The sequence below is a fragment of the Pongo pygmaeus genome, chromosome 5, assembly GCF_028885625.2.
Source record: "Pongo pygmaeus isolate AG05252 chromosome 5, NHGRI_mPonPyg2-v2.0_pri, whole genome shotgun sequence".
In the NCBI taxonomy this organism is placed as follows: Eukaryota; Metazoa; Chordata; class Mammalia; order Primates; family Hominidae; genus Pongo; species Pongo pygmaeus.
This window is the reverse complement of record NC_072378.2, coordinates 1,782,507-1,803,122: the sequence shown is the minus strand read 5'-3', so window position 1 is coordinate 1,803,122 and position 20,616 is coordinate 1,782,507. Positions and strand designations below refer to the sequence as shown.

Genomic DNA, 20,616 nt, shown 5'->3' with positions numbered 1-20,616 from the left:
TGTATTTAAAAAAATAGGAATAGTAATATTTTACCCAGCATATACTGGTTTTTTAATATGGCAGTTTTTGTTATCTACTGTATTGCTTGAACAGAAGTTCTATTCTCATTCTATCAATGCTAGCAAAACTCATTATCTCAATCTAAGGAGTGTTTAGGCTAAAAACCTTCTTAGTTGCTCTCGGTCTTACGGATATACTTTTACTTGCATACTCTCTTTCCTAGGTTAATGAGTTAATATTGAAAGCCAAAATCATTCAAGAAATGTTTATTATTGCTTCCTGTGTAGGCCCACATGCCTGGCTGTTTATTTTGATTTTTTTCTCTATCTCAGACTTTCAAAATCAGAGAATTAAGAGATGTAGTCATCTATTAATAAAATAACTAAGAAATCTTAACTTTCCATTGAGACTTAATTGTGGATACCATTAACATTGTAATGTAATCATTATAATAATGGTAACAGTTACTGAGTACTTACCGATAACCATAAAACCTAGATTTTCTCCTTTAAACATCAAAGCTTTTAGGTACTGTTACTATCCTTATTTTACAAACAAGGACATAGTGATTTTCTTACATTTCTGTAAGAAATGCCATTCAATCTACATTAGTGTACCCAGTGATTTGGCATGGCAAATGTTAATATGCAAGTAGTACACAGAGGAGACTATGACTTCAGAGTGGTTAAATGGTTTGTGTAAGGTACCACAGCTGGTTACTAACAGAGCTGGCTTTCCCTCCATTCATTGAGCTAACTTTTCTTAGTTCTCTTTCTAACTAGAATCTTATAGTTTAAGGCTTTATAAATCAAGTATGTATTTAAGTTAATTATAGGGGTTCCATTATCCACATGTGCTGTAATTCACAAACACTTAGGTCATCTCATTGCAGGAGAGATTCCTCCTGCATTGCGCTGTGGCTTAGCAAAACAGCACAAGGCTAGAAAGCCAGTGAGACAGGCCTGGGTCAGGCTCGGCTACTTGTCCTGACTCAGGACAGGTGTGCAGCCTCTGTGCGTTTCTTTTTCTTCACCTCTCACTTGGGATAGTCTCAGCCCTCATGTTCTATGCTTTTATATAGTTTTTTCCTTAAAAGAGCATTCTTCTGTAACATGGAGTAATAATGAGGAGAGCAAATTTAAAAAACAAAAATCATTCTAAGCCTTTCTTGAGAATTAAGTAGTGAAACATATTGTTACAAAAATGTTTAAAATTAATCCAAAACTATTTCTTGAAATCAAGAAAACAATTCTATTTATAATAAAAAAGAATAAAGTGTTTAGGAACAAATTTAGCAGAAGTGTAAAAATTATTCTCTGAAAACTATTAACAATTGTTGAAAGAAATTTTAAAAGACCAAAATAAAGGGGAAAGACATCCTATATTCATGGATTGGAAGGCACAATAATGTTAGCATGGGCATAGCCCCCATTTTGATCTACAGATTCAACGTGATCCCTTTCAGAATCTCTGTTGGTGTTTTTGCAGAAATCAACAAGCTGATCCTAAAGTTCATATGGAAATTCAAGGGACAGAGAATAGCTAAAATAACGTTAAAAAAGAACAAAGTTGGAGAACTCATACTTCCTAATTTTTAAACTTGCCACAGAGCTACAGTAACCAGGACTGTGTGGTACTGTCATAAGGATAGACATAGAGTACATCAGTGAAATCGAAATGAAAGTCAGAAATTATCTCCTACAGTTTTGATTAATTGATTTTTGAGGAAAATGCTATTGAATGGGAAAAATAACCTTTCCAACAAATAATACTGAGACAGCTGGATGTCAACATGCAAATGAATGAAGTTAGACCCTTTCATCACACCATATATAAAAATGTACTAAAAATTGATCAAAAATTCAAATGTAAGAAGAAAAACTATAAAACTCATAAAAATGTATGGGAATAAATCTTCATGACCTTGGATTAACGAAGCCTTCTCAAATACGACACCAAAAGCACCTGCCACACAAGTGAATATAGACAAATTGGACTTCATCAAAATTAAAAGATAAAAAAGCTTTTATGCTTCAGAGAGCACAATCAAGAAAGTGAAAAGTCAGCCTACAAAATGAGAGAAAGTCTTTGCAAATTATATACCTGATAAGGAACTTGGATCCAGAATGTATAAAGAATTCTTACAACTCTATAATAAAAAGATAAGTAATCTGATTTAAAAATGGACAAAGGATCTGAATAGACATGTCTCCAAAAATGATATACAAGTGGCCAGTAGGCACATGAAAAGGTAGTTGCTTCGTATCATTAGTTATCGAGAAGTACACATCGAAACCACAATAAGATACCACTCAGCGCCCACTAGCATGACTACAGTCTAACAGACCATAACAAGTACTGGGGAGAATGGGAAGAAATCAGAGCCCTGTTTCCCTGCTGGTGGGAATGTAAAGTGGTGCAGCCACATTGGAAAAGTCTACAGTTCCTCAATTGGTAAAACAGAGTTCTCATATGACCCAGTAGTTCCACCCCTAGGTATATACCTAAAAGAAATTAAAGCATACATTCACAAAAAGGCATGAACGTTTATGGTAGCATTATTCACAAAAGGCAAAGGATGGAGGCACCACAGATAGTCATCTCATGGACGGTTAAATAAAATTTGGTATATACATATAATAGAATATTATTTGGCCATAAAAAAGGAACGATGTACTGATTCAAGCTACAATATGGATGAACCTTGAAAATGTTATGCTAACTGAAAGAAATCAGAAACAAAGACCAGACATTAATATAATTCCATTTATATGAAGTGTCCAGAATAGGCAAATCTAGAGATAAAAGGTAGATTATCTGTTTGCCAGGGCTAGGGTACTAGGAGAAAACTGGTGAGTGACTGCTAAATGATACAGGGTTTCTTTTTGGGATGATGAAAGTGTTCTAAAATTGATTGTGGTGATGGTTGTACATTTCTATGAATATAAGAAAAGCCATTGAAGCATATGCTTTAAATGAATGAGTTGTATGCTATGTGAATTATATCTCAAAATAGCTGTTCTAAATAATAGTTAAAATTACATTTTGACCGGGTGCGGTGGCTCATGCCTGTAATCCCAGCACTTTCGGAGGCCGAGGCAGGTGGATCACGAGGTCAGGAGATCGAGACCATCCTGGCTAACATGGTGAAACCCCGTCTCTACTAAAAAATACAAAAAATTAGCTGGGCGTGGTGACGGGCACCTGTAGTCCCAGCTACTCGGGAGGCTGAGGCAGGAGAATGGCATGAACCCGGGAGGCGGAGCTTGCAGTGAGCCGAGATCGCGCCACTGCACTCCAGCCTGGGCGACAGAGTGAGACTCCATCTCAAAAAAAAAAAAAAAAAAAAAAAAAGAACCAGAAATTATAGTTAATTTTGGCTAGTTATCCAAGATAACTTTAGGAACCAGATAAGAAAAGATCCACCTTTCTAGCATGACATTAAAGTTCTGGTAATATAAGAACTTGGTAGTTACATAGCTCTTGATTTGAATGCTGTTTTAGAATAGTTAATTTATATAGCTTCCCTGAATCTCAGCTTCTTCATGTACAAAATGGGGGTAATATTAGCACATGGGTTGCTCGGAAAATTAAATGAGTTACCCCATCTAAAGAGCTTAACACAGTGCTATCAGTGATAGCCCTCATTGGAGGTGCCATAACCATCATAAGGTTGTGGTAAGAGTTGGAAGAGAAAGGCCCTTCCTCATCTTTGCAAATGCTGTTCCTCCTGCCTGGAGTACCACCCTGTCTCACAGCTTGATGAGTGCCTTCATGACCTCACTGGTAGACTCCATTCAAGCTCCATTTCTGGTAGGCATTTCTCACGTGCTGCGCCTGGCTGCCATGCTACAACCCCAAAGTCTTTCCCCCCTTGCAGACCTGGCATTTTACTAGGTTCAGCACTGGTTTGTTGGCCCACCTGACCGTCTCTGTGATACCTGAGAGCAGGGGCTGCTGCTTCTCTCCCAGATCCCCAGTGCCTAGCTCCATGCTTAGTGATAGATGCGTACATAGTGAACACTGGGTGAAAGAATCAATAAATTGTATGAATGGGGTCAAATGCTTCCACTGGACTCCCAAACATTAGTTTACTGGTAAACAGGTTAATCCGAAATGTTTTGTGTTGGAAGCTTCATTTAATAATTTGCCATCATTGGTTTCTTAGTATACTTTGAGAAAATAATATAGTCCCACATTGAAATAATGATAAACATCAAAAAACCTAAATTTAATTCTTACAAGTCAGTAGAAAAATTTTTTAAATTACTAATTAGCCACTAATTACTTACTGGCTAATAAGTAATTTTTCATTTCGAAAGGCACTTTTTTTTTAAGGGCCTCTATGTGCTATATAAACCTCTGTGGAAAGCTGAAACTTTGTATTTCTTAACATACATTCTGAATTGACAAGGGGAATTGAAAATTTGGATTTCCGTGGTAGTCCCATTGTATTTCTTAATGATAATGGTGTACGTATAAATGTATGTATCAAGTTTGTGGAGTAAGTGAATCTGGTGTATGTTTGAACTTGCGCTAAGCCACGTTCTTGCCAAAATTTGGAAAACCTATTTAGAAATATTCCCCTTATCCCTGTGCCAGTTCTCTAGAAGCCGAACACTTTGCTCATAATATTTGCCCCCCTGCCTCATCTGCAAAAGAACGTAAAGTCATTGGTATGTGATAAATTATGATATTCACATATCTAAACTGTATGAATCCATTATTAACTAGCTAATATGTGTATTACTACCTTGAGAATTTGGTATTAAATGGTGTTTTCTCATAACCTTACCTAGATACAAGGTAAAACTGTCTCAGAAGAGCCTTTTAACTTTGTGATCTTTGAAAAGCAGATAGAGTTTTCATTAAAGACCAGAGAACATTAAAACAATTTCAGTACTTTCATCAATATATGGCCCCTTTCATCCAGTCATTTCAAAATATTACACAAAATTTAGGAGCCCTTTCTGTAAATAACACTGAAATGAATTTGGAAAGTGGCATTGCCTTAAGTATAGTACAGAGAAACTTTTGCCCAGGGGCCATATCACATCATTCGGATGGCTGTGCAGTTTCTAAATAAGAGCCATCACCACTTATTTTGTTAAGAGAAAGGCAGCCCAAATAAATTCCTCTCTTGTTTCCTTTAACCAGTTACTCTGTGAACTAAGCTATGTTTCTTTCTCTCCCCATGAGTCCCAAAGTAGCTTTATTAATAGGAATATATGATGTTTGTGTTCTTAAAAAAATCAGGGTGGTCTTAGATGTCTGTCGTCCATTCTGGCATTTCCCTTTATACAACCCTTTTGAATTTTCTGTTTAAAAACTGGCATTCCAACAGCTTTTCTTTGGCCTAATGCCTGGGTTGCATATTGAAGCAGCAAATTAGGAATGTTAAGATGTCCCCCAAAGAAAAACTTTGTTCTGAAAGTAGAGCTTATGTGACACATGGAATTAGGGCTTCTTAACTTGTCTAAATGACAGTTAATAATCTTTTCTCTTTTTCTTTTCTTTTATTATTTTAACAGGGTGGCTGGGAGTGTAGAATGAAAGAAATGCCCAGAGGCTGAAATCAGGTTTGGTTCACCAAACTGTTGAATGTGTCAAATGCACTTGACTGATACTACATCTTTTGCCTTTTGCCTCTTTTTAGGAGCTAATTTCGTTACTCGAAAAATTAGCCGGTCAGTAGCTAAGATTTACCTTGGACAACTGGAATGTTTCAGTTTGGGAAACCTGGATGCCAAACGAGACTGGGGCCATGCCAAGGACTATGTGGAGGTAGGAACTGACACGTTTTCTTGAAAACACCCGTGTCCATTGATACTCTACATGCTAAGCGTACAGTGAAAAAGTGTGACCTGGAGGTGGGGGCATACACACCTTTGCCGAGGCAGATATGTTTACACTCATGCTGCTTTCACTTCAGGGATCGGTGGTTCAGACATACAAGTGGCTTACACTGAATGGTACTTGAATGAGGAAAACTTTCACCAATACTCTTCCAATTATTTGTGCTGGATGATGGATGGATAGATAGGTGGAAAAAGTGTTTGAATGGTGCTCCTCTTTATTTTGGGGGTATGAAAGTACTAGTTCTCAGATCTTCTAGAAATACTGCCTCATTTCAATGTGTATAATCCAAGATTCTCAGACTTACATTATTCTACTAAGTCCCGCCAAGAGTAATATTCTTGTGGAACTCTTTGCTTTCTGCTGCTGAAGAGTCTGGTTATTACATCACACACTTCTTACCATGTTATATTGCATGTCGTCGAGCTTTGCCTATTAAAGAGAGATAGAGAAAGATGTTAATAATGATTCTATTGTAAAATAATGGATATTGTTAAAGGGAAATTCAGATTTTCATTCTTGGCATTCCTAGACATGCTGTTTTGGGTTTGCATATATTCCATGTGCAAGTAGTATGATTTTTCTTTTATAAACAAATGCTTACCTTTCACTTTGCCCTGACCTCCCTGCTTTTAAGTATCCATGTTGGTTCTGTGGCCAGACGTGAGGAGGCACGGTAGAGACATTGTCCTTTCCCTGGAGCTACCTGTCCTTGTTCAAGTGCTCACAGATTTCCAGAGCTCAGGAGCCTATTTCTGTCCTGAGTGATCTCTCCCTGGGAAACCGGACCCAGCTTTCTTGTTCATTTATGCAATTCAAACAGAAACTTTAATGCCTACAAAAGAAAGCAAACAGTTTGTTTGCTAGTGCAGAGATTAGGCTCACCTGCGATCTTGTTTTTGGTTATAACAATAAAAAATGTGTGTGTGTTTGAACAGCTAATACTGATTTCTGTTATGCACAAAATAATTAGCATTGACTTTAAATTTTGAACAGTGCAACATTTAGATCTTTTCTTTTATTTATTTATTTATTCATTTTTGAGACAGAGTCTCTCTCTGTTGCTCAGGCTAGAGTGCAGTGGCATGATTTCGGCTTACTCCAATCTCTGCCTCCCAGGTTCAAGCGATTCTCCTGCCTCAGCCTCTTGAGTAGCTGGGATTACAGGCATGCGCCACCATACCCAGCTAATTTTTGTTTTTCTTGGCAGAGATGGGGTTTCACCGTTTTGGCGAGGCGAGTCTCAAACTCCTGACCTCAGGTGATCCGCCCACCTTAGCCTCCCAAAGGGCTGGGATTACAGGGATGAGCCACTGTGCCCAGTCTAAATCTTTTAAATATGTGCTTCTAAGCTATAATTACAAAGAAGCATTTTATGACATTAATCCTTAGATTTATTTTCAGAACATCACATCAAAAATATATAGGTTCACGCTTAGAAATTATGAGAAAGTAGATACTGGCAAGAGAAGCCAAAACTTTCTTTTATCTAATCTAAATGACCTTACCTACTGAAAAATATGAGGCTTGTTATGTAAAAATACATTATTTTCTCAATAATATCTATTTATTGTTTAGTCTTCTAGCCATCAGCATCTGCATAGAGCTACATAGTAAGCTATAGGTATTCTTTTTTTTTTTTTTTTTTCTTGAGACGGAGTCTCGCTCTGTTGACAGTCTGGAATGCAGTGGCACAATCTCGGCTCACTGCAACCTCTGCCTCCCAGGTTCAAGCGATTCTCCTGCCTCAGACTCATGAGTAGCTGGGACTACAGGCGCGTGCCACCACGCCCAGCTAATTTTTGTATTTTTAGTAGAAACGGGATTTCACCATGTTGACCAGGATGGTCTCAATCTGTTGACCTCATGATCCACCTACCTTGGCCTCCCAAAGTGCTGGGATTACAGGCTTGAGCCACTGCACCTGGCCCTATATAGGTATTATTTATCAAAACTCTTCTCCAAGTTCAAGAAACCAAATAGATTAAATTTCATTCAATTTTATTATTTTGCACTTAGGTGAGAAAGGATACGGAAATCTAATAGATTTTGATAGTGAGGGAAACAGTATACCATAATGTTGATAGTGCTTTTTACAGGTTATGTTTATTTTCTTCTTTATACTGTCTTTATTTTCCATATATTTTAAATGAACATGTGTAAACCTTTGTAATTGTGTGGGGCAGGAGGTCATATTTCAGAAATAGGCCAAAAAGTCTCATGAAAATGAATGAGACTGTTAAGTACGTAAGGAGAAAGTCTTGTGTAAACGAGTAGATCGGAAAGAAGGACCCTGCTGTCATCTCACTCCCCAAATGCCAAACTAGCACTGCTGCGAGTGTAGTCCACATCTTGGCACAACAGGCCCACATTTGAATTAGCATAAAATAAAAATATGTTATAAACATTTTGGCTCAAGTAGGGGTTGGTGCAAAAAGGTCGTGTTAAATGAAGTCATTTTTATGATTGCTTGACAAGATGGTGTCATTACAGCCTTTCACAAGCCAACATATTCACACAACACTCTACTCTTTGAATAAAAATACATAAACACTCTACCCTTTGAATAAAAATTTGAAATGGTCGGATTCCATGGAGAGAGAGATAGAAAGTTAGGTCATTCTCCTTGCCATCCAAGTCTTGATTTGTTCTATAATACAAGTGGGTCTTGTGTATTAAGGACTCTCCTGGGTTTCTAATATGTTGATGATATAGGAAGCATTTTATAGTTCTCATTTATGTGTTCTGAACAAAGTCTAAATTTCTTGGTTTCTGAAAAGGTATGATTATTAAGTAAGAATTTATAGCTTGGTACTCTCCATTTTAAGAAATGTTATCATTCCTTGCAATTTTAAATGTATTAACATAAGATTACTTCAGAGATTTATGACTAAAGGTAAATTTGTTGCCAAAATTAAAGTCAGCAATCATAAAAATGAAAAAGGAGAGATATTGTTTGTTTAAAACACATATGCACCCTGACACTGAAATCAACTTTAGAATAAAGAAGTGTTTACAAATGTAGATCAAACAAGTCATAATACCATCTCATTTACACACGTTTTAATTATACAGCTGAAATGGGAGAAGTTCCCTTATCCCCCTCGAAGAGCTTGTGATGGGGGTGTGGCTTGCTTCTTCCGTGCCCCACTGCTCAGACGTCTTGGGGGAGCATGCAGATGGGCAGGTTGTGGGGCTCAACCCCACAGCAGTATCTAGGGGTGAATGTTTACAGCTGAAGCCCCAGTGCGCATGTGTTACAGGGTGCTTTTTCAGTTTAGCCGTCCATAGGTGGCTTGTGTTAGCTCAGTTAGACCCCTTTCCTTATCTCCAGGACAGAGGACTTTCTGTATCCTGAGGTTCTTGCTTTGGTATACTGGAAGAATCAGATCACACGTGGGCTTGGAGAATGAGTGCAAGGTTTTATTGAGTGGAAGTAGCTCTCAGCAGATGGGGGAACCAGAAGGGAGATGGTGCGGGAAGGTGATTTTCCCCTGGAGTCGGGTCTCTCAGTGGCTGGAGCTCTCCTCTCTCTGCCCTGGCCAAACTCAGCATAGTTCCACTGGTCTGTGGCCTGCTGGTGTGCTGGTGCCTGTTGCTGGTGCTTGACATTCTCTCAGCATCCAGCTGCTGGTGTGTTCCTCTTGATGTTCAGCCGCTTATGTCTCGGGGTTTTCATAGGCACAGCATGGGGGTGTGGTGGGCCAGGGTGGTCTTGGGAAATGCAGCATTTGGGCGTGAAGGCAGGAGTGCCTGTCCTCACCTAGTCTGTGGACATAGGCCTGGGGGTGGAGCCCTCACCAGGGACCTGCCCTTCTCCTCCCAGCACTCCCCTGCCCCTTCCGTATCACAAGCCCTCTCTTTTATATGCAAAAATTTTAGTAAACCTTTAGATGAAGTGATTGAGACTTTTTTACTTGTCAGTGAATTTCCATAATGAAGAGCAGAGAGCATTTTCTCCTCGTGTTGTGAGGTGGGTGCTGGTGATTCCTGCTGTGCAAGTAGATTGTTTTTCAGCTTAGACAAGCTGTTTTATCTTGATTTTTCCATCTGTGTAAAGGACAGAATATAAACCCTGTAAAAAATTAGCATCAGTGTGCTATACATACATATATGAATAGAGTTTACCTCTGACTTGTAAAAATTTTCGCAACGATTTATAAAAAGTCCTTACTTGTTGCTGATTCCAATTTATTTTCATCCATCTGTAGTCTTGCTTCCTAGGTCAAGCTGTTTTCAAAGTTCTTTAAATGAGTGAGAAGTATTTCAACTTGAAGAAAAGATATATACAGCTATATTAAATTATATTGTACTTCTGAATAAAGTCATAGGCAGTTAGATCTTTTCCAGTATTTTATTATAAAACTTTTTAAATATACAGAATAACTGAACAAATTTTACCTCAAACACCTGCGTACCACCCAAATTCTGTAATTAATGTCTACAATTACTGTTGCATTTTGAACAAAAATTAGTATTTAAGTAATTACTGTAGTGCTAATGGCTTACAACTATAAATATTCAATTTGCACAAACACAAGCTACTAAAAATTTGCATTTTATGGGGTATAGATAGTAGTTCAAACTTTTAAAATATTTTTATCTTAAGTATTTACCTGACCCCTCTACAGCCTGCTTTTATACCCACCTCCCTCCATATAGGCTCAAGCAGCTTCACGAGAACACTCTGGTGGCAATGCGCGCCATTTTCAACCAATGTCCAGCAGTCAGGATTGTAGCAGTGGTGGCTGAAAACAGCAAGGGAGAGAACCTCTGACTTCTCAGGGTGGCATTGTTCATTCAACATGTATTCTATTGAGTACCTGCCATGGTCACAGTTCTGGTTGCTACAAATGGCAGTATATGGTCCCAGTGAGATCCCACTTTGATAAAAATACATGAAACACAACTATAGGCAGAACATATTGACTGATAAGCTAATTGGTAGGAGCTGGGCCAGAGTATCTTCAGGCTTTTACCACCCACAAAAAAAGGCCCCTTGCTCTTGGGAGACAGGGTTAATCAAGAGACCTAAGTCCAGCCTCTTTCCAGGACTCAGTAAAAGCCATGTGTAAAGTGGCAAGAGGTTTTCCTGCTACAGCTAATCCCACAGATGCTCCAGAAGGGTCCTACTGGTAATCCAGAGGACGTGAAGATCGTTAGGGGTGAGCATTGAAATTCATCAGAACTTAACGTCATATACCTGCATCCTCTTTTGTGTGGAGGTGGCAGGGGACAGTGAGCACAGACTGAATAATAACAAAACTACTTTTAGAAATAAACATAATTGCCAAATGTTAAGCACTTATTACATGCCAGAAACTTTTGAAGACTTCTTATAGGTTTTAAAGGTAAGAAAGAGTCTGGCTGAGACAGCTGTCAGATCTTGCCGAACCTATGCTATTGGCTGTATCAGGTAAGGAAGCAAAGGGTGTGTTTGGGGAAAATATGTAGTCAGGTCTCCAGCCCCCTCTATCCCTTGTCCTCTGAATGAATTCACCTTCATTCCAGCTCTCAGTTCTCAGCTAATACAGAGACCTGGGGAAGGTGAGGAGCCTCTGGAAGGGTACATATGTTACAGACAGAGCTGGGAGAACTGCCCACTGCTGCCCAGTCCTTTCTTTCCTATCTGTCCATCTTCTACTAGCATTTTGTATCCTATGTTACACAAATCTGGAAGGAAGAGATGTCATTTAAACTTTGAGATCTTATTTAAGGAAAGTTTGCTTGTTGCAGTATCACCATTGATGTCGGATTTTTCACGACCGTTTCATTGGACTTGTGACAGGGTGCTCCGTTTACTTGGCCCACCGTGCTCAACCGCTTGCGGGAGGGAGAGCATGAGTGCGGGATCCGGCTGGCTGCTGCTGTGTGCACTGGCAGGAGTAAGCTCCATTTACTCAGCCTGCTGCGCTCAACCCCTTGTGGGAGGGAGCGTGGGAGGGAGCATGTGAGAGAGCAAGACCGGCTGCTCTGGTCACCAGCAGGAGCAATCACCACCTGTGTTGCTGTGGTACACAGGTGGGGGTGCCTGTGACCCTGAAGCCCCAGAGGGTGTGTTACAGTGCTCTCTTAGCTCTGCCGTCTGTGGACAGCAGTGTGTTATCAACTCAGTTGGTCCTTTGCCTCGTCACGTGGAGCAGCTGCCCTCCGCCAGCGAAGGCAAAGGGCCAGTGTGACAGCTTTTTTTGGGTACCCGCACTCAGTAGGTCCTGAGCTCTTGTCGGGAGTCCAAGAAGAATGAGGTAGTGTGGACACTTGAAGGATGGTGAAGGTGGATGTATTAGTCCGTTCTCATGCTGCTGATAAAGACATACTGGAGACTGGGTATTTATAAAGACAAAGAGGTTTAATGGACTCAGTTCCACGTGGCTGGGGAGGCCTCACAATCATGGTGGAAGGTGACAGGCACGTCTTACATGGCAGCAGGGAAGAGAGACAATGACAGCTGAGTGAAAGGGGTTCCCCTTTTAAAGCCAACAGCTCTTGTGAGACTTACCCACTACCATGAGAACAGGATGGGGGAACCGCCCCCATGATACAGTTATCTCCCACTGGATCCCTCCCGCAACACTTGGGAATTATGGGAGCTACAATTCAAGATGAGATTTGAAAGGGGACGCAGCCGAACTGTATCAGTGGAGGATTTTATTTAGCGACGGAAATGGCTCTCAGCAGAGACAGGAGCTAGCTGTAGATGGGACGGGACAAGTCTTCCCCCGACGTCCAGCCGGCTCTTCCCTGAAGTCAAGCTGTCTCTCCTCCAAAGTCCAGCTGCTCTCTGAAGTCAAGTCTTCCCTCTCCAGTCAAGCCACTTTTCTGTCTTCTACTGACTGAGTCTGGGGTCTTTATAGGCAGAGGATGGGGTACAGGACGGGTCATCGGTAGTTTTGAAAAAGGCAACATTTGATGGGCAAAAAGACATCATTCCGAAAGAACCATTCAGGAGAGAGTGGGCAAACAGGAGTAGAAGTTGTCACCTTGGGCCATGAGTTTCAGGCTTTTTGGTTTGAAGGTGGAGCTTCACCAGGGACCTGCCCCTGTCTGCCTCCTGCGTCTGTCACCATCAGTAGACCATGTTTGTTCATATGCAGGAGAGTAGTATATAGCAGTAGTATCTTTTTGTGTTTCCGTTGTCTAAAGTGTTAGTGGTGCCTGAATCCATTTGTTAGTAAGGCCTTACTTAACAGAAAGCAACGGTGAGGTTGTATCTGTCTCATAAAGTGACAGTGGTCCAGAAAAACCAGGCCTCTGCTGAGAGCTCTCTATCTTAACAACATCGTTCCTGTCTTCATAGCAGAGGGGAAGGCATTGTGTAACTGTGCAGAGGATATTTACCTGGGGAGTTTCCTAGAAAATCTGTTCTATTAGAATCTTTGTCAAGTGACAGTTAGGTAGTAAGGTCAGCAATTGAATTTCTACTCACTGTGGGAGTCTATTTCCATATTATTACTTAGGAGCCTAAGGTGTTCTTTCTTGGAAGGGAAATATGTCAGTGGTCTGCTCACTGAATGTGTTGTAATACTCATCGATTTTTTATTTTGGCTTTTTATATTGATTTGTGAGGTATTGCTATTGTTTTCCATTGTGGGAAAAAATCTTCTAGCCTTCTATGGGGCTATTTAATACACTCTCTTTGAAAAATACACCAAGAAATACAAATGAAAATAACTAAATAAATAGTCTCTCCTTTATCTGTATTTAGAAGAACGTGGTTTCTGTGTTGTTTCTAACAAACCAAACATTTAAGAAAGGCAATTCAAGGGCCTTGATTAATAAAGAAAAAAGAACAGCTTTATTTATAGGAAAAGAAAAGCTTGTAACAGTTTCCTACATCTTTGAAACATAAAATGTTTAGATTAAGCAAAAAACCATTTTCTGATCTGGCTGTGGAAAACTCTGTGTAACAAATTCAGCTTGCCATTTCTCTTTTTTTCTCTTCTTCATCCTGTACAGTAAACTTGTCAGGGTATTATTTGAAATAAGTTAAGAAAAATGTAGAAAATCAATTGCCTGTTTTATCTGGCTAGGTCTTGCTTGATTGGAATGACATCCCAGGAGCTGCTGTGTCCCCAAATAAGAACCTGTAGAGCCCGTTTTAAATTGTTGTTTAATGAAAGACACCTATATCACCCATATTTCTAGTATGGATTGAGTTTTCATTCACAGATAATTTAGAAACATGAGACTGGGTGCATTCTTAGATCACATTTTCAGTTTGATTTAAACCACATAAAATTAAGCATATGTCATTAAATCAGAAAAACAGTTATTGGCAAGGGTATGTATGGAGAGAGGAGGCAAATGCATAGAGAATAAAGTTGCATATTCATATAAAATGGGTTAGATATAGTGCCTGTGGACGTGGATTATGAGGATTATGAAACTTCATGTAAGTGCTGCTTAAGTTCTAATGGGTAGCAATTAACCACATTAAGATGGAAGCTTGTACTCCACCCTTTAGTCACGCTCATTGATGTGAAGTGTCATTATGCCATTGCGGATCATGAAGTGACCCATTGTACTTAAGAAAGTCATGGTGCTAGTCTTGAGAGCAAAACTCCTAGGAAAATAGTGTAAGAAAGTTGTTACACTAAAGAACTGTTCACACTTAGGTTAGCTATTCACTTTTACACTTACCAAGTCCATGAGATTCCTTGAGCTTTCTGAATCCACCCCAGCCTGGTCTGCCCTTCCTCTTTCCCTACCCTGCTCCCCAGCTGTCTCTTCTTTCACTGATGTCTCCTACTTTTTTGTGACTTCCGTGAAAGTCTGGAAAATCTGAAAATATGAACGAAACTGACTGTTTAATTTTAATAACAAGACTTTCCACAGGAAATAGATGTAAATGTCTCTCATAAGATGTGACATCATCTAAATTTAGTGATGATTTTGCTTATACAAGGTATATATCTTCAATATTCAGTGCTTCATCTTTACACTCATGCACTCTGGAGAGGGCAAAACTTGTTTGCAATCAAGGCAGTCTTTTTCACACATACCATAAGTTAATCACTCTATCTGTCTTGCTCTGTCTCTTTCCTCTACACGCACAAGCTAAAAGTCAAATCTCTGTTTTTAAATGCACGCTAAAGTACTGTTTGGCTTTATCCTACTTATTAGCACCTTTATCGCAGGAAATAATTTACTAAAATTACATGTTTTGTCTTTGCAGAGCTCTGGTGGAGAAGCCTGGGGGCTCTGCTCTGTCCCTTTTTGGGCCACCTGAATGCCCAAGCCCAAGCTCCAGGTTCCCAGGCTAATCCTCAGGGGACCCTCTAATACAAGCATGTAAATCTTGCCTTTGTATCCAAAGACGCAAAACAAAACCTTTTTTAAGTTGAATGTTCCCGAAGGCAAAGAAACACATTTTATTTTCAGCCCTGTTCACTTCATCCTAGAAAACATCTCTTCTGCTTATTCTGTGGGAAGGAATTATAGCAGTAATGCCACAAAGATTCTCCTTATCCTTTTTCTCAGGTAAAGAAGAAAGTTCGATCCTCTGTGTGAGTGTTGGATCATTTGTATCTGTTATTTCAGTTTTCTACCTGTTGACTTCAATAAAGCTGGGATAATTGATGGCTTTGTAGTGCTGATTTGATCCTGAAATCCCTGTGACTGTGATTGTCTGATGGCCCAGGGCATCAACGGCAAGACCCGAAAACATGGAATGGATACTGTAGGAAATGGGCCAGATCTCATGTAAGAATAAGATGTTTAACACTGACTTGCTGGAGAAATAAGTTTAATATAGGCTGGGGACTTTGTTCCATGTGCTCCTACTCTATGCCTTATTGAAGGTGAAGAATATTCAAAAGCCATTGTTCTCTTGGGATCAAATTTCCAGAGGATTTTTGACTTGTTAGAGTTGCTTCAGAAACTATGCTACGTATGCCGCAAACAGATAAATTTGAGGTATAGTTAAGTGAAAGTCTCCTTTTCCTCTTAGAAGAGAAAAACAATTGGACTTCTACTAGGGCCAGTTAGTTACAGGTACAGTTTACAGAAGCCGAATTATGTAAAGGCAAAATTGAGAAATCCTTTGAGAAATTGTCTTTACATTGTTGGCCTAAGCCTCATATGGAAATTATTAGTAGAGTTCTCAAAGAAAGGGATGCAATTACTCCATAGGATAGCTTCCCTAAGTACCTCTCAGAGTTATGTAAAATATTTGAGATCACTTTTACCATTTTTTCTCGTAGAGACAATGGTTGGGCTCTCGCTATAGAGAGAAAAGTGAGGGAGACCTCTGAGGAGCAGTCAGGACTTTGTTAGCCGTCTCATGTCAGTCTCTCTTGGGGAGGCTCCTTGAAGGCAGGACCTGGATCCTATCCCTCTTTATCTTTAATCATCCCTCCCAACATGCCTGGCACATAACAGATGCCCAGTAAATACCTGAATTGGATCTCCCTGCCCATCATTTCTTTATAAAATTATAAAAATGAAATCTGTATATATGAAATGTGTTCCATTTCTTTTACTAGTAAAAGATGCTTTCTTTAGCTAGCACAAGACATTGCCCCCAGAATGTGATCTTACCACACTTAGGTTGAGTTGTGCTAGATTTACTTGATATCAGCAAAACGTTTGCAGGCACCTTTCTTTCTGGTTGAGTGCAGACCATAAATGAAAGGAAGTAACGTCTATATGTTCTCACACAGTGGCCAGTTTCCTGATTATTTCTAGATTCTACTATTATTAGACTTTATTCCTGGCTTTATTTTTACTTTTGATTTACTTATTTATTTTGAGGTAGGTCTCACTCTGTCACCCATACTGGAGTGCAGTGGCATGATTTTGGCTCACTGCAGCCTTGATCTCCCAGGCTCAAGTGATCCTCCCACCTCAGCCTCCTGAGTAGCTGGGACTACAGGCATGTACCATCATGCCCGGCTGAATTTTTTTTTTCTTTTTAGTAGAGATGAGGGCTCCCTGTGTTGCCCAGGCTGGTCTTGAACTCCTGAGCTCAAATGATCTGTCCACCTCGGCCCCCCAAAGGGCTGGATTATAGGCGTGAGCCACCATGCCCAGCCTTATTCTTATTTTTAAAGGAAGAATATCTAAGCAGATAGAAAAATGCAAAGGCAGAAGGATAAACTGGCCCTGTTTTACAAAATAATGTTTAAAAATCACTAATATACCATTAGCTTATAAGACCAAGTACCCATGGGAGTACTTGATGATATCGACATCAGGTCATTCAGAAACCTTTTTGTGTGATCATCACTCTATTTCCTCTCAGTTTTCAAGGATCTCATTTGTTACAGGATTCTTCTAGAGAGCCAGAGTTCCAAGGAAGGCTCTATTATTATGGAAAACCTTCACACTCTCCCATCCCTTCCCTTCTCCCCTCTCTATCCTCTCTCTCAGTCTGTACCCATCACCAACACATGCAAATTAGAAGCAGGTCATGTTGTAATAATAGGACTTTATTTTTAAATACATATAGAATTTAAAGATTCTTATGTAGTTATTTGACAGTGGCTCTGGGAATATCTGTGCAAACAGTGCAGTAAGAAGAAAAGAAAAGCCTTCTGCAGTACTATTTTCTGTCCCTTGTGAGTGTGATTTCATTTCCTCCCTGGTCGCACATCACCCACATGCTCAGACGACATATCCCTGTTCTTGGGTCCGTCCTCCAGCTTCTGACTCACAGAGCAGAGCGATAGTCTGTGGGTGCCTGTGTTGGAGGGTACAGGTTGCATTCCAGGAAGGTGACTCGGCTGGCCTCCTGCCTCTCGGGCCATTCTGTCACCAGGTCCACAGGATACAGATACCCCATTCAAGGTAGCAGAGCTGCGCCTACTTTGTCTCACCAGAAAAAGGCAGAGATGAGGATTTCAAGGGCTGCATAGTTTCATGTGTTTTTTCTTACAGTGTGTCCTTTAGTCAAGAATTACTTGCTGGTTTTGCCTGGGTCTCAAATTTCAGGTTTGAAAATAAAATACAAAGATCTATCACTAGAGCTTATTTTAAACCCTGGAAGATTGTCCTATTCTATTCCTGTAGTGCTTTGTCATTTACATCTTTGTATTTGATTCTCCCAACACGTATTTGACAATGGTTAGGAGAGCACGGATTGTTTTTTGTCATTTTCATAGGAAAAGGCTGACATTGAAAGGAGAAACCCTTGTCTGATGTCTTCTCTTGGTATCAGGCAGTGGGTTCCAGCCCTGCTCTGCCAACTCCTCAGTGCAGTAACTTACCATGATACTGTGCCATGTTTCTGGGTTGATTTTTGGTATATTTAGTCATTCTTGTGAGATTTTTAAAGTCATTTTTCTTTAGTGACTTCAAGTGTTGATTGTGTAGCAAACGTATTCCTCTTGCTAGGAATTACATATAAACTAGCATCTCTACTGCTGGTCTAATATCTCTAATCATCCTGTGAAACCACTCCAGTATGAGAAACTGAGTGAGAAGGAGACTGTGAAACATCTGAGGAGCCACGTGTTAAAAGACCAGGCCCTGTGTCCTAAACAGACTTCCTCTACATTAAGCAGTACTTTAATAGTTGTACAATCATATATCCATTCTGTACAGGAAATACAAGTTTAACAGAAGTCATTTCATTTGATCCTTATCTTCAAAAAAAAAAAAAAAAACCTGAAGAAGCTTGAAGATGTGGCATGGGTGGTTTAGATTCCATTGCCTTTCGTCAGTGGCAGTGGAAGCCTCATTGTAGTTAAGCATCTGCCTGGGCCTCTGGGAAAACAAAGCATCATTAACTGGCTGGCTAATGAGTCATCTATTAAAATTATCCCTAATGAATTGTGGGTTTGCTTGTTTAATTGCGCGTGGTATTGTGCTCTCAAATGTTAGCAGTCCAGTGGGGCTCAAAGAAATTACACTGGCTTTATTGAGCATTTCAGTAGGATTCTTCCTAAGTCACTGTGGCACGATTGGCTCTCTCTCTTTCTCTCCCTCCCTTTTTCGTCTCTCTTTCTTTCACTTTCCTTTCCCTCTATTCATCCCTACCTCTCTTTTTCCCTCTTCCCTTTCCCTCCTTTCCCTTCCCCTCCCTTCAGCTCATCTCCTCTCCCTCTCCCTTTCTTTCACAGGTTGTGGGATAGGAATACAATATGAAAACTCTTACTTTGGAGAATCTGGGCTAATGGCATCTTGAGTATGAACAACCCCCGAACCCCGCACGTGAAGGGTTGATAAAGCCTGGTGAGCAGCTGGCAGACGCCCCGTTTTCCTTCAGCTGCACCCTCACGTTTCATCAGCGCTGGTCACTGTGGGTGTGCTACCTTGTAACTAGGTGGCTGCTGGTCTTCCTTTCCCTATAGCCATGTTGTCAGTCTAGAATGGGGTAGCAAAAACATCGTAGGAATAAAGGGCTAAACTACGTAAAAACCATGATTGTATATTGAAAAATGTTTAATGACAGTTTTTACACCAGTAAGAATGCCAAGATCTTCGGGTGCAGCTTAGCTTCCACCTGCGAAGCCTGCATGAGCAATGGCTGGGTAGGACATGTCTGAATGATGAAGGTGTTGCCACCTCCCAATATGGCCCTTTCTTTATGAACAGCTCAAATGGTCAGTTGTTATTTTAAAGAAAAAGCCTTCCTTGAGCCTGAAACCATTAATTAAAATATCCATTTAGTCTTTATTTTCAAGTTCAAAACCTTATTGCATACTGAAAATGCATGAACTACTGGACACTTTTACAAGCTTACTTTCACAGCAGTCTGGTAAGATACGTGCTATTCTCATATTTTTCTCACTAGAGGGAAAACATAAGGAGTAGAGAGAAAGGCTTGCTGAGTCTGGCCCAGATCAGGCGCGTTCATTTGGCCGACCCGTGTGCTGGCTGTGCCCTGCACTGTGATGCTCTCTCTGCCTGCCACATGTGGCTGCCAGAGTCGCCTTTCTGAGATACAGATATTGTCATATTTCAACTTAAAACCATCAGTGTCTCCACCACGAAATAAAGGCTGCTGTCCGGAGCATGCATTCTCGGCCTTGGGCAGGGCCCCAGCGTCCTCCTCCAGAGCTGCTGGCCCTGCACCGTGCCGGCCCTGGGCTGCCCCTGCTGCTTGCCCTTGGAGTCCTGCCCTGCTCAGGCCCAGCACTCAGCTGCCTCTGGAGATCCCCTCCTCAGGGGCCCTACTTTCCTGGCCACTTCACTGAAGAATTGGCCATTTCCCGCCTTGTCTGCAGTGCTTTATTCTCAGCTCTGCGAGCCCCTGCCAGGGCCTGGCTGACAATGCTGGCATCTGGCCCCCAGCATCTCTCACAGCGTCTTGAACCCTGGTGCTCAACTGCCTGAGATTGAATTCAATCAAACCAACTCAGCCTCAAATCCAAGTGTCCAGCTTCTTTATGGGAAAAGCAAAACCACTGGTTCTGTGGGGGCACACATTCTCTGCAGATACAGTGGATGGTTCGAGGTCTGAGGGCATGCGAGGCCTCTGTGCTGCTCTCCCTTTAGTGGATGCCAGCTACCTGCTGTAGCTGGAGCCCAGGGTGGGCAATGGCTGGCCGCTGCCTGACTTGCAGACCTCCCAAGGTATCCTCACCATCCCAAGGTCATAGCAACCTCACACACTTCTGCCCAGGCCTAAGCAGGAGGGGGGCCTGTGTGGGAGAGAGGGCCCTAGCACCTGACTCACTAGAGCTGTGTGTGTGGCCACACTGCTGTGCTTCAGGGAGGCCCAGTGGCTGGGTGTTGAGCTTTGCAGACACCAGTCGAGAAGGATGGGTAGTTGGGCGCGACAAGAGAGGATTCCGAATTTGCCATCCAAAGCCCTG

At 40.9% G+C, this 20,616-nt stretch overlaps 1 protein-coding gene across 1 annotated transcript in view; it reads left to right on the top strand.

Annotated features, from left to right (window-relative positions):
- Nucleotides 1-20,616, top strand: part of GMDS (GDP-mannose 4,6-dehydratase) — a 616,989-nt gene that overhangs the window by 305,755 nt on the left and 290,618 nt on the right. Inside the window, exon 7 of the mRNA XM_054491027.2 lies at nt 5,658-5,785. Within this exon, the coding sequence (XP_054347002.1) occupies nt 5,658-5,785 (128 nt within the window). The remainder of the gene's footprint in view (nt 1-5,657; nt 5,786-20,616) is intronic.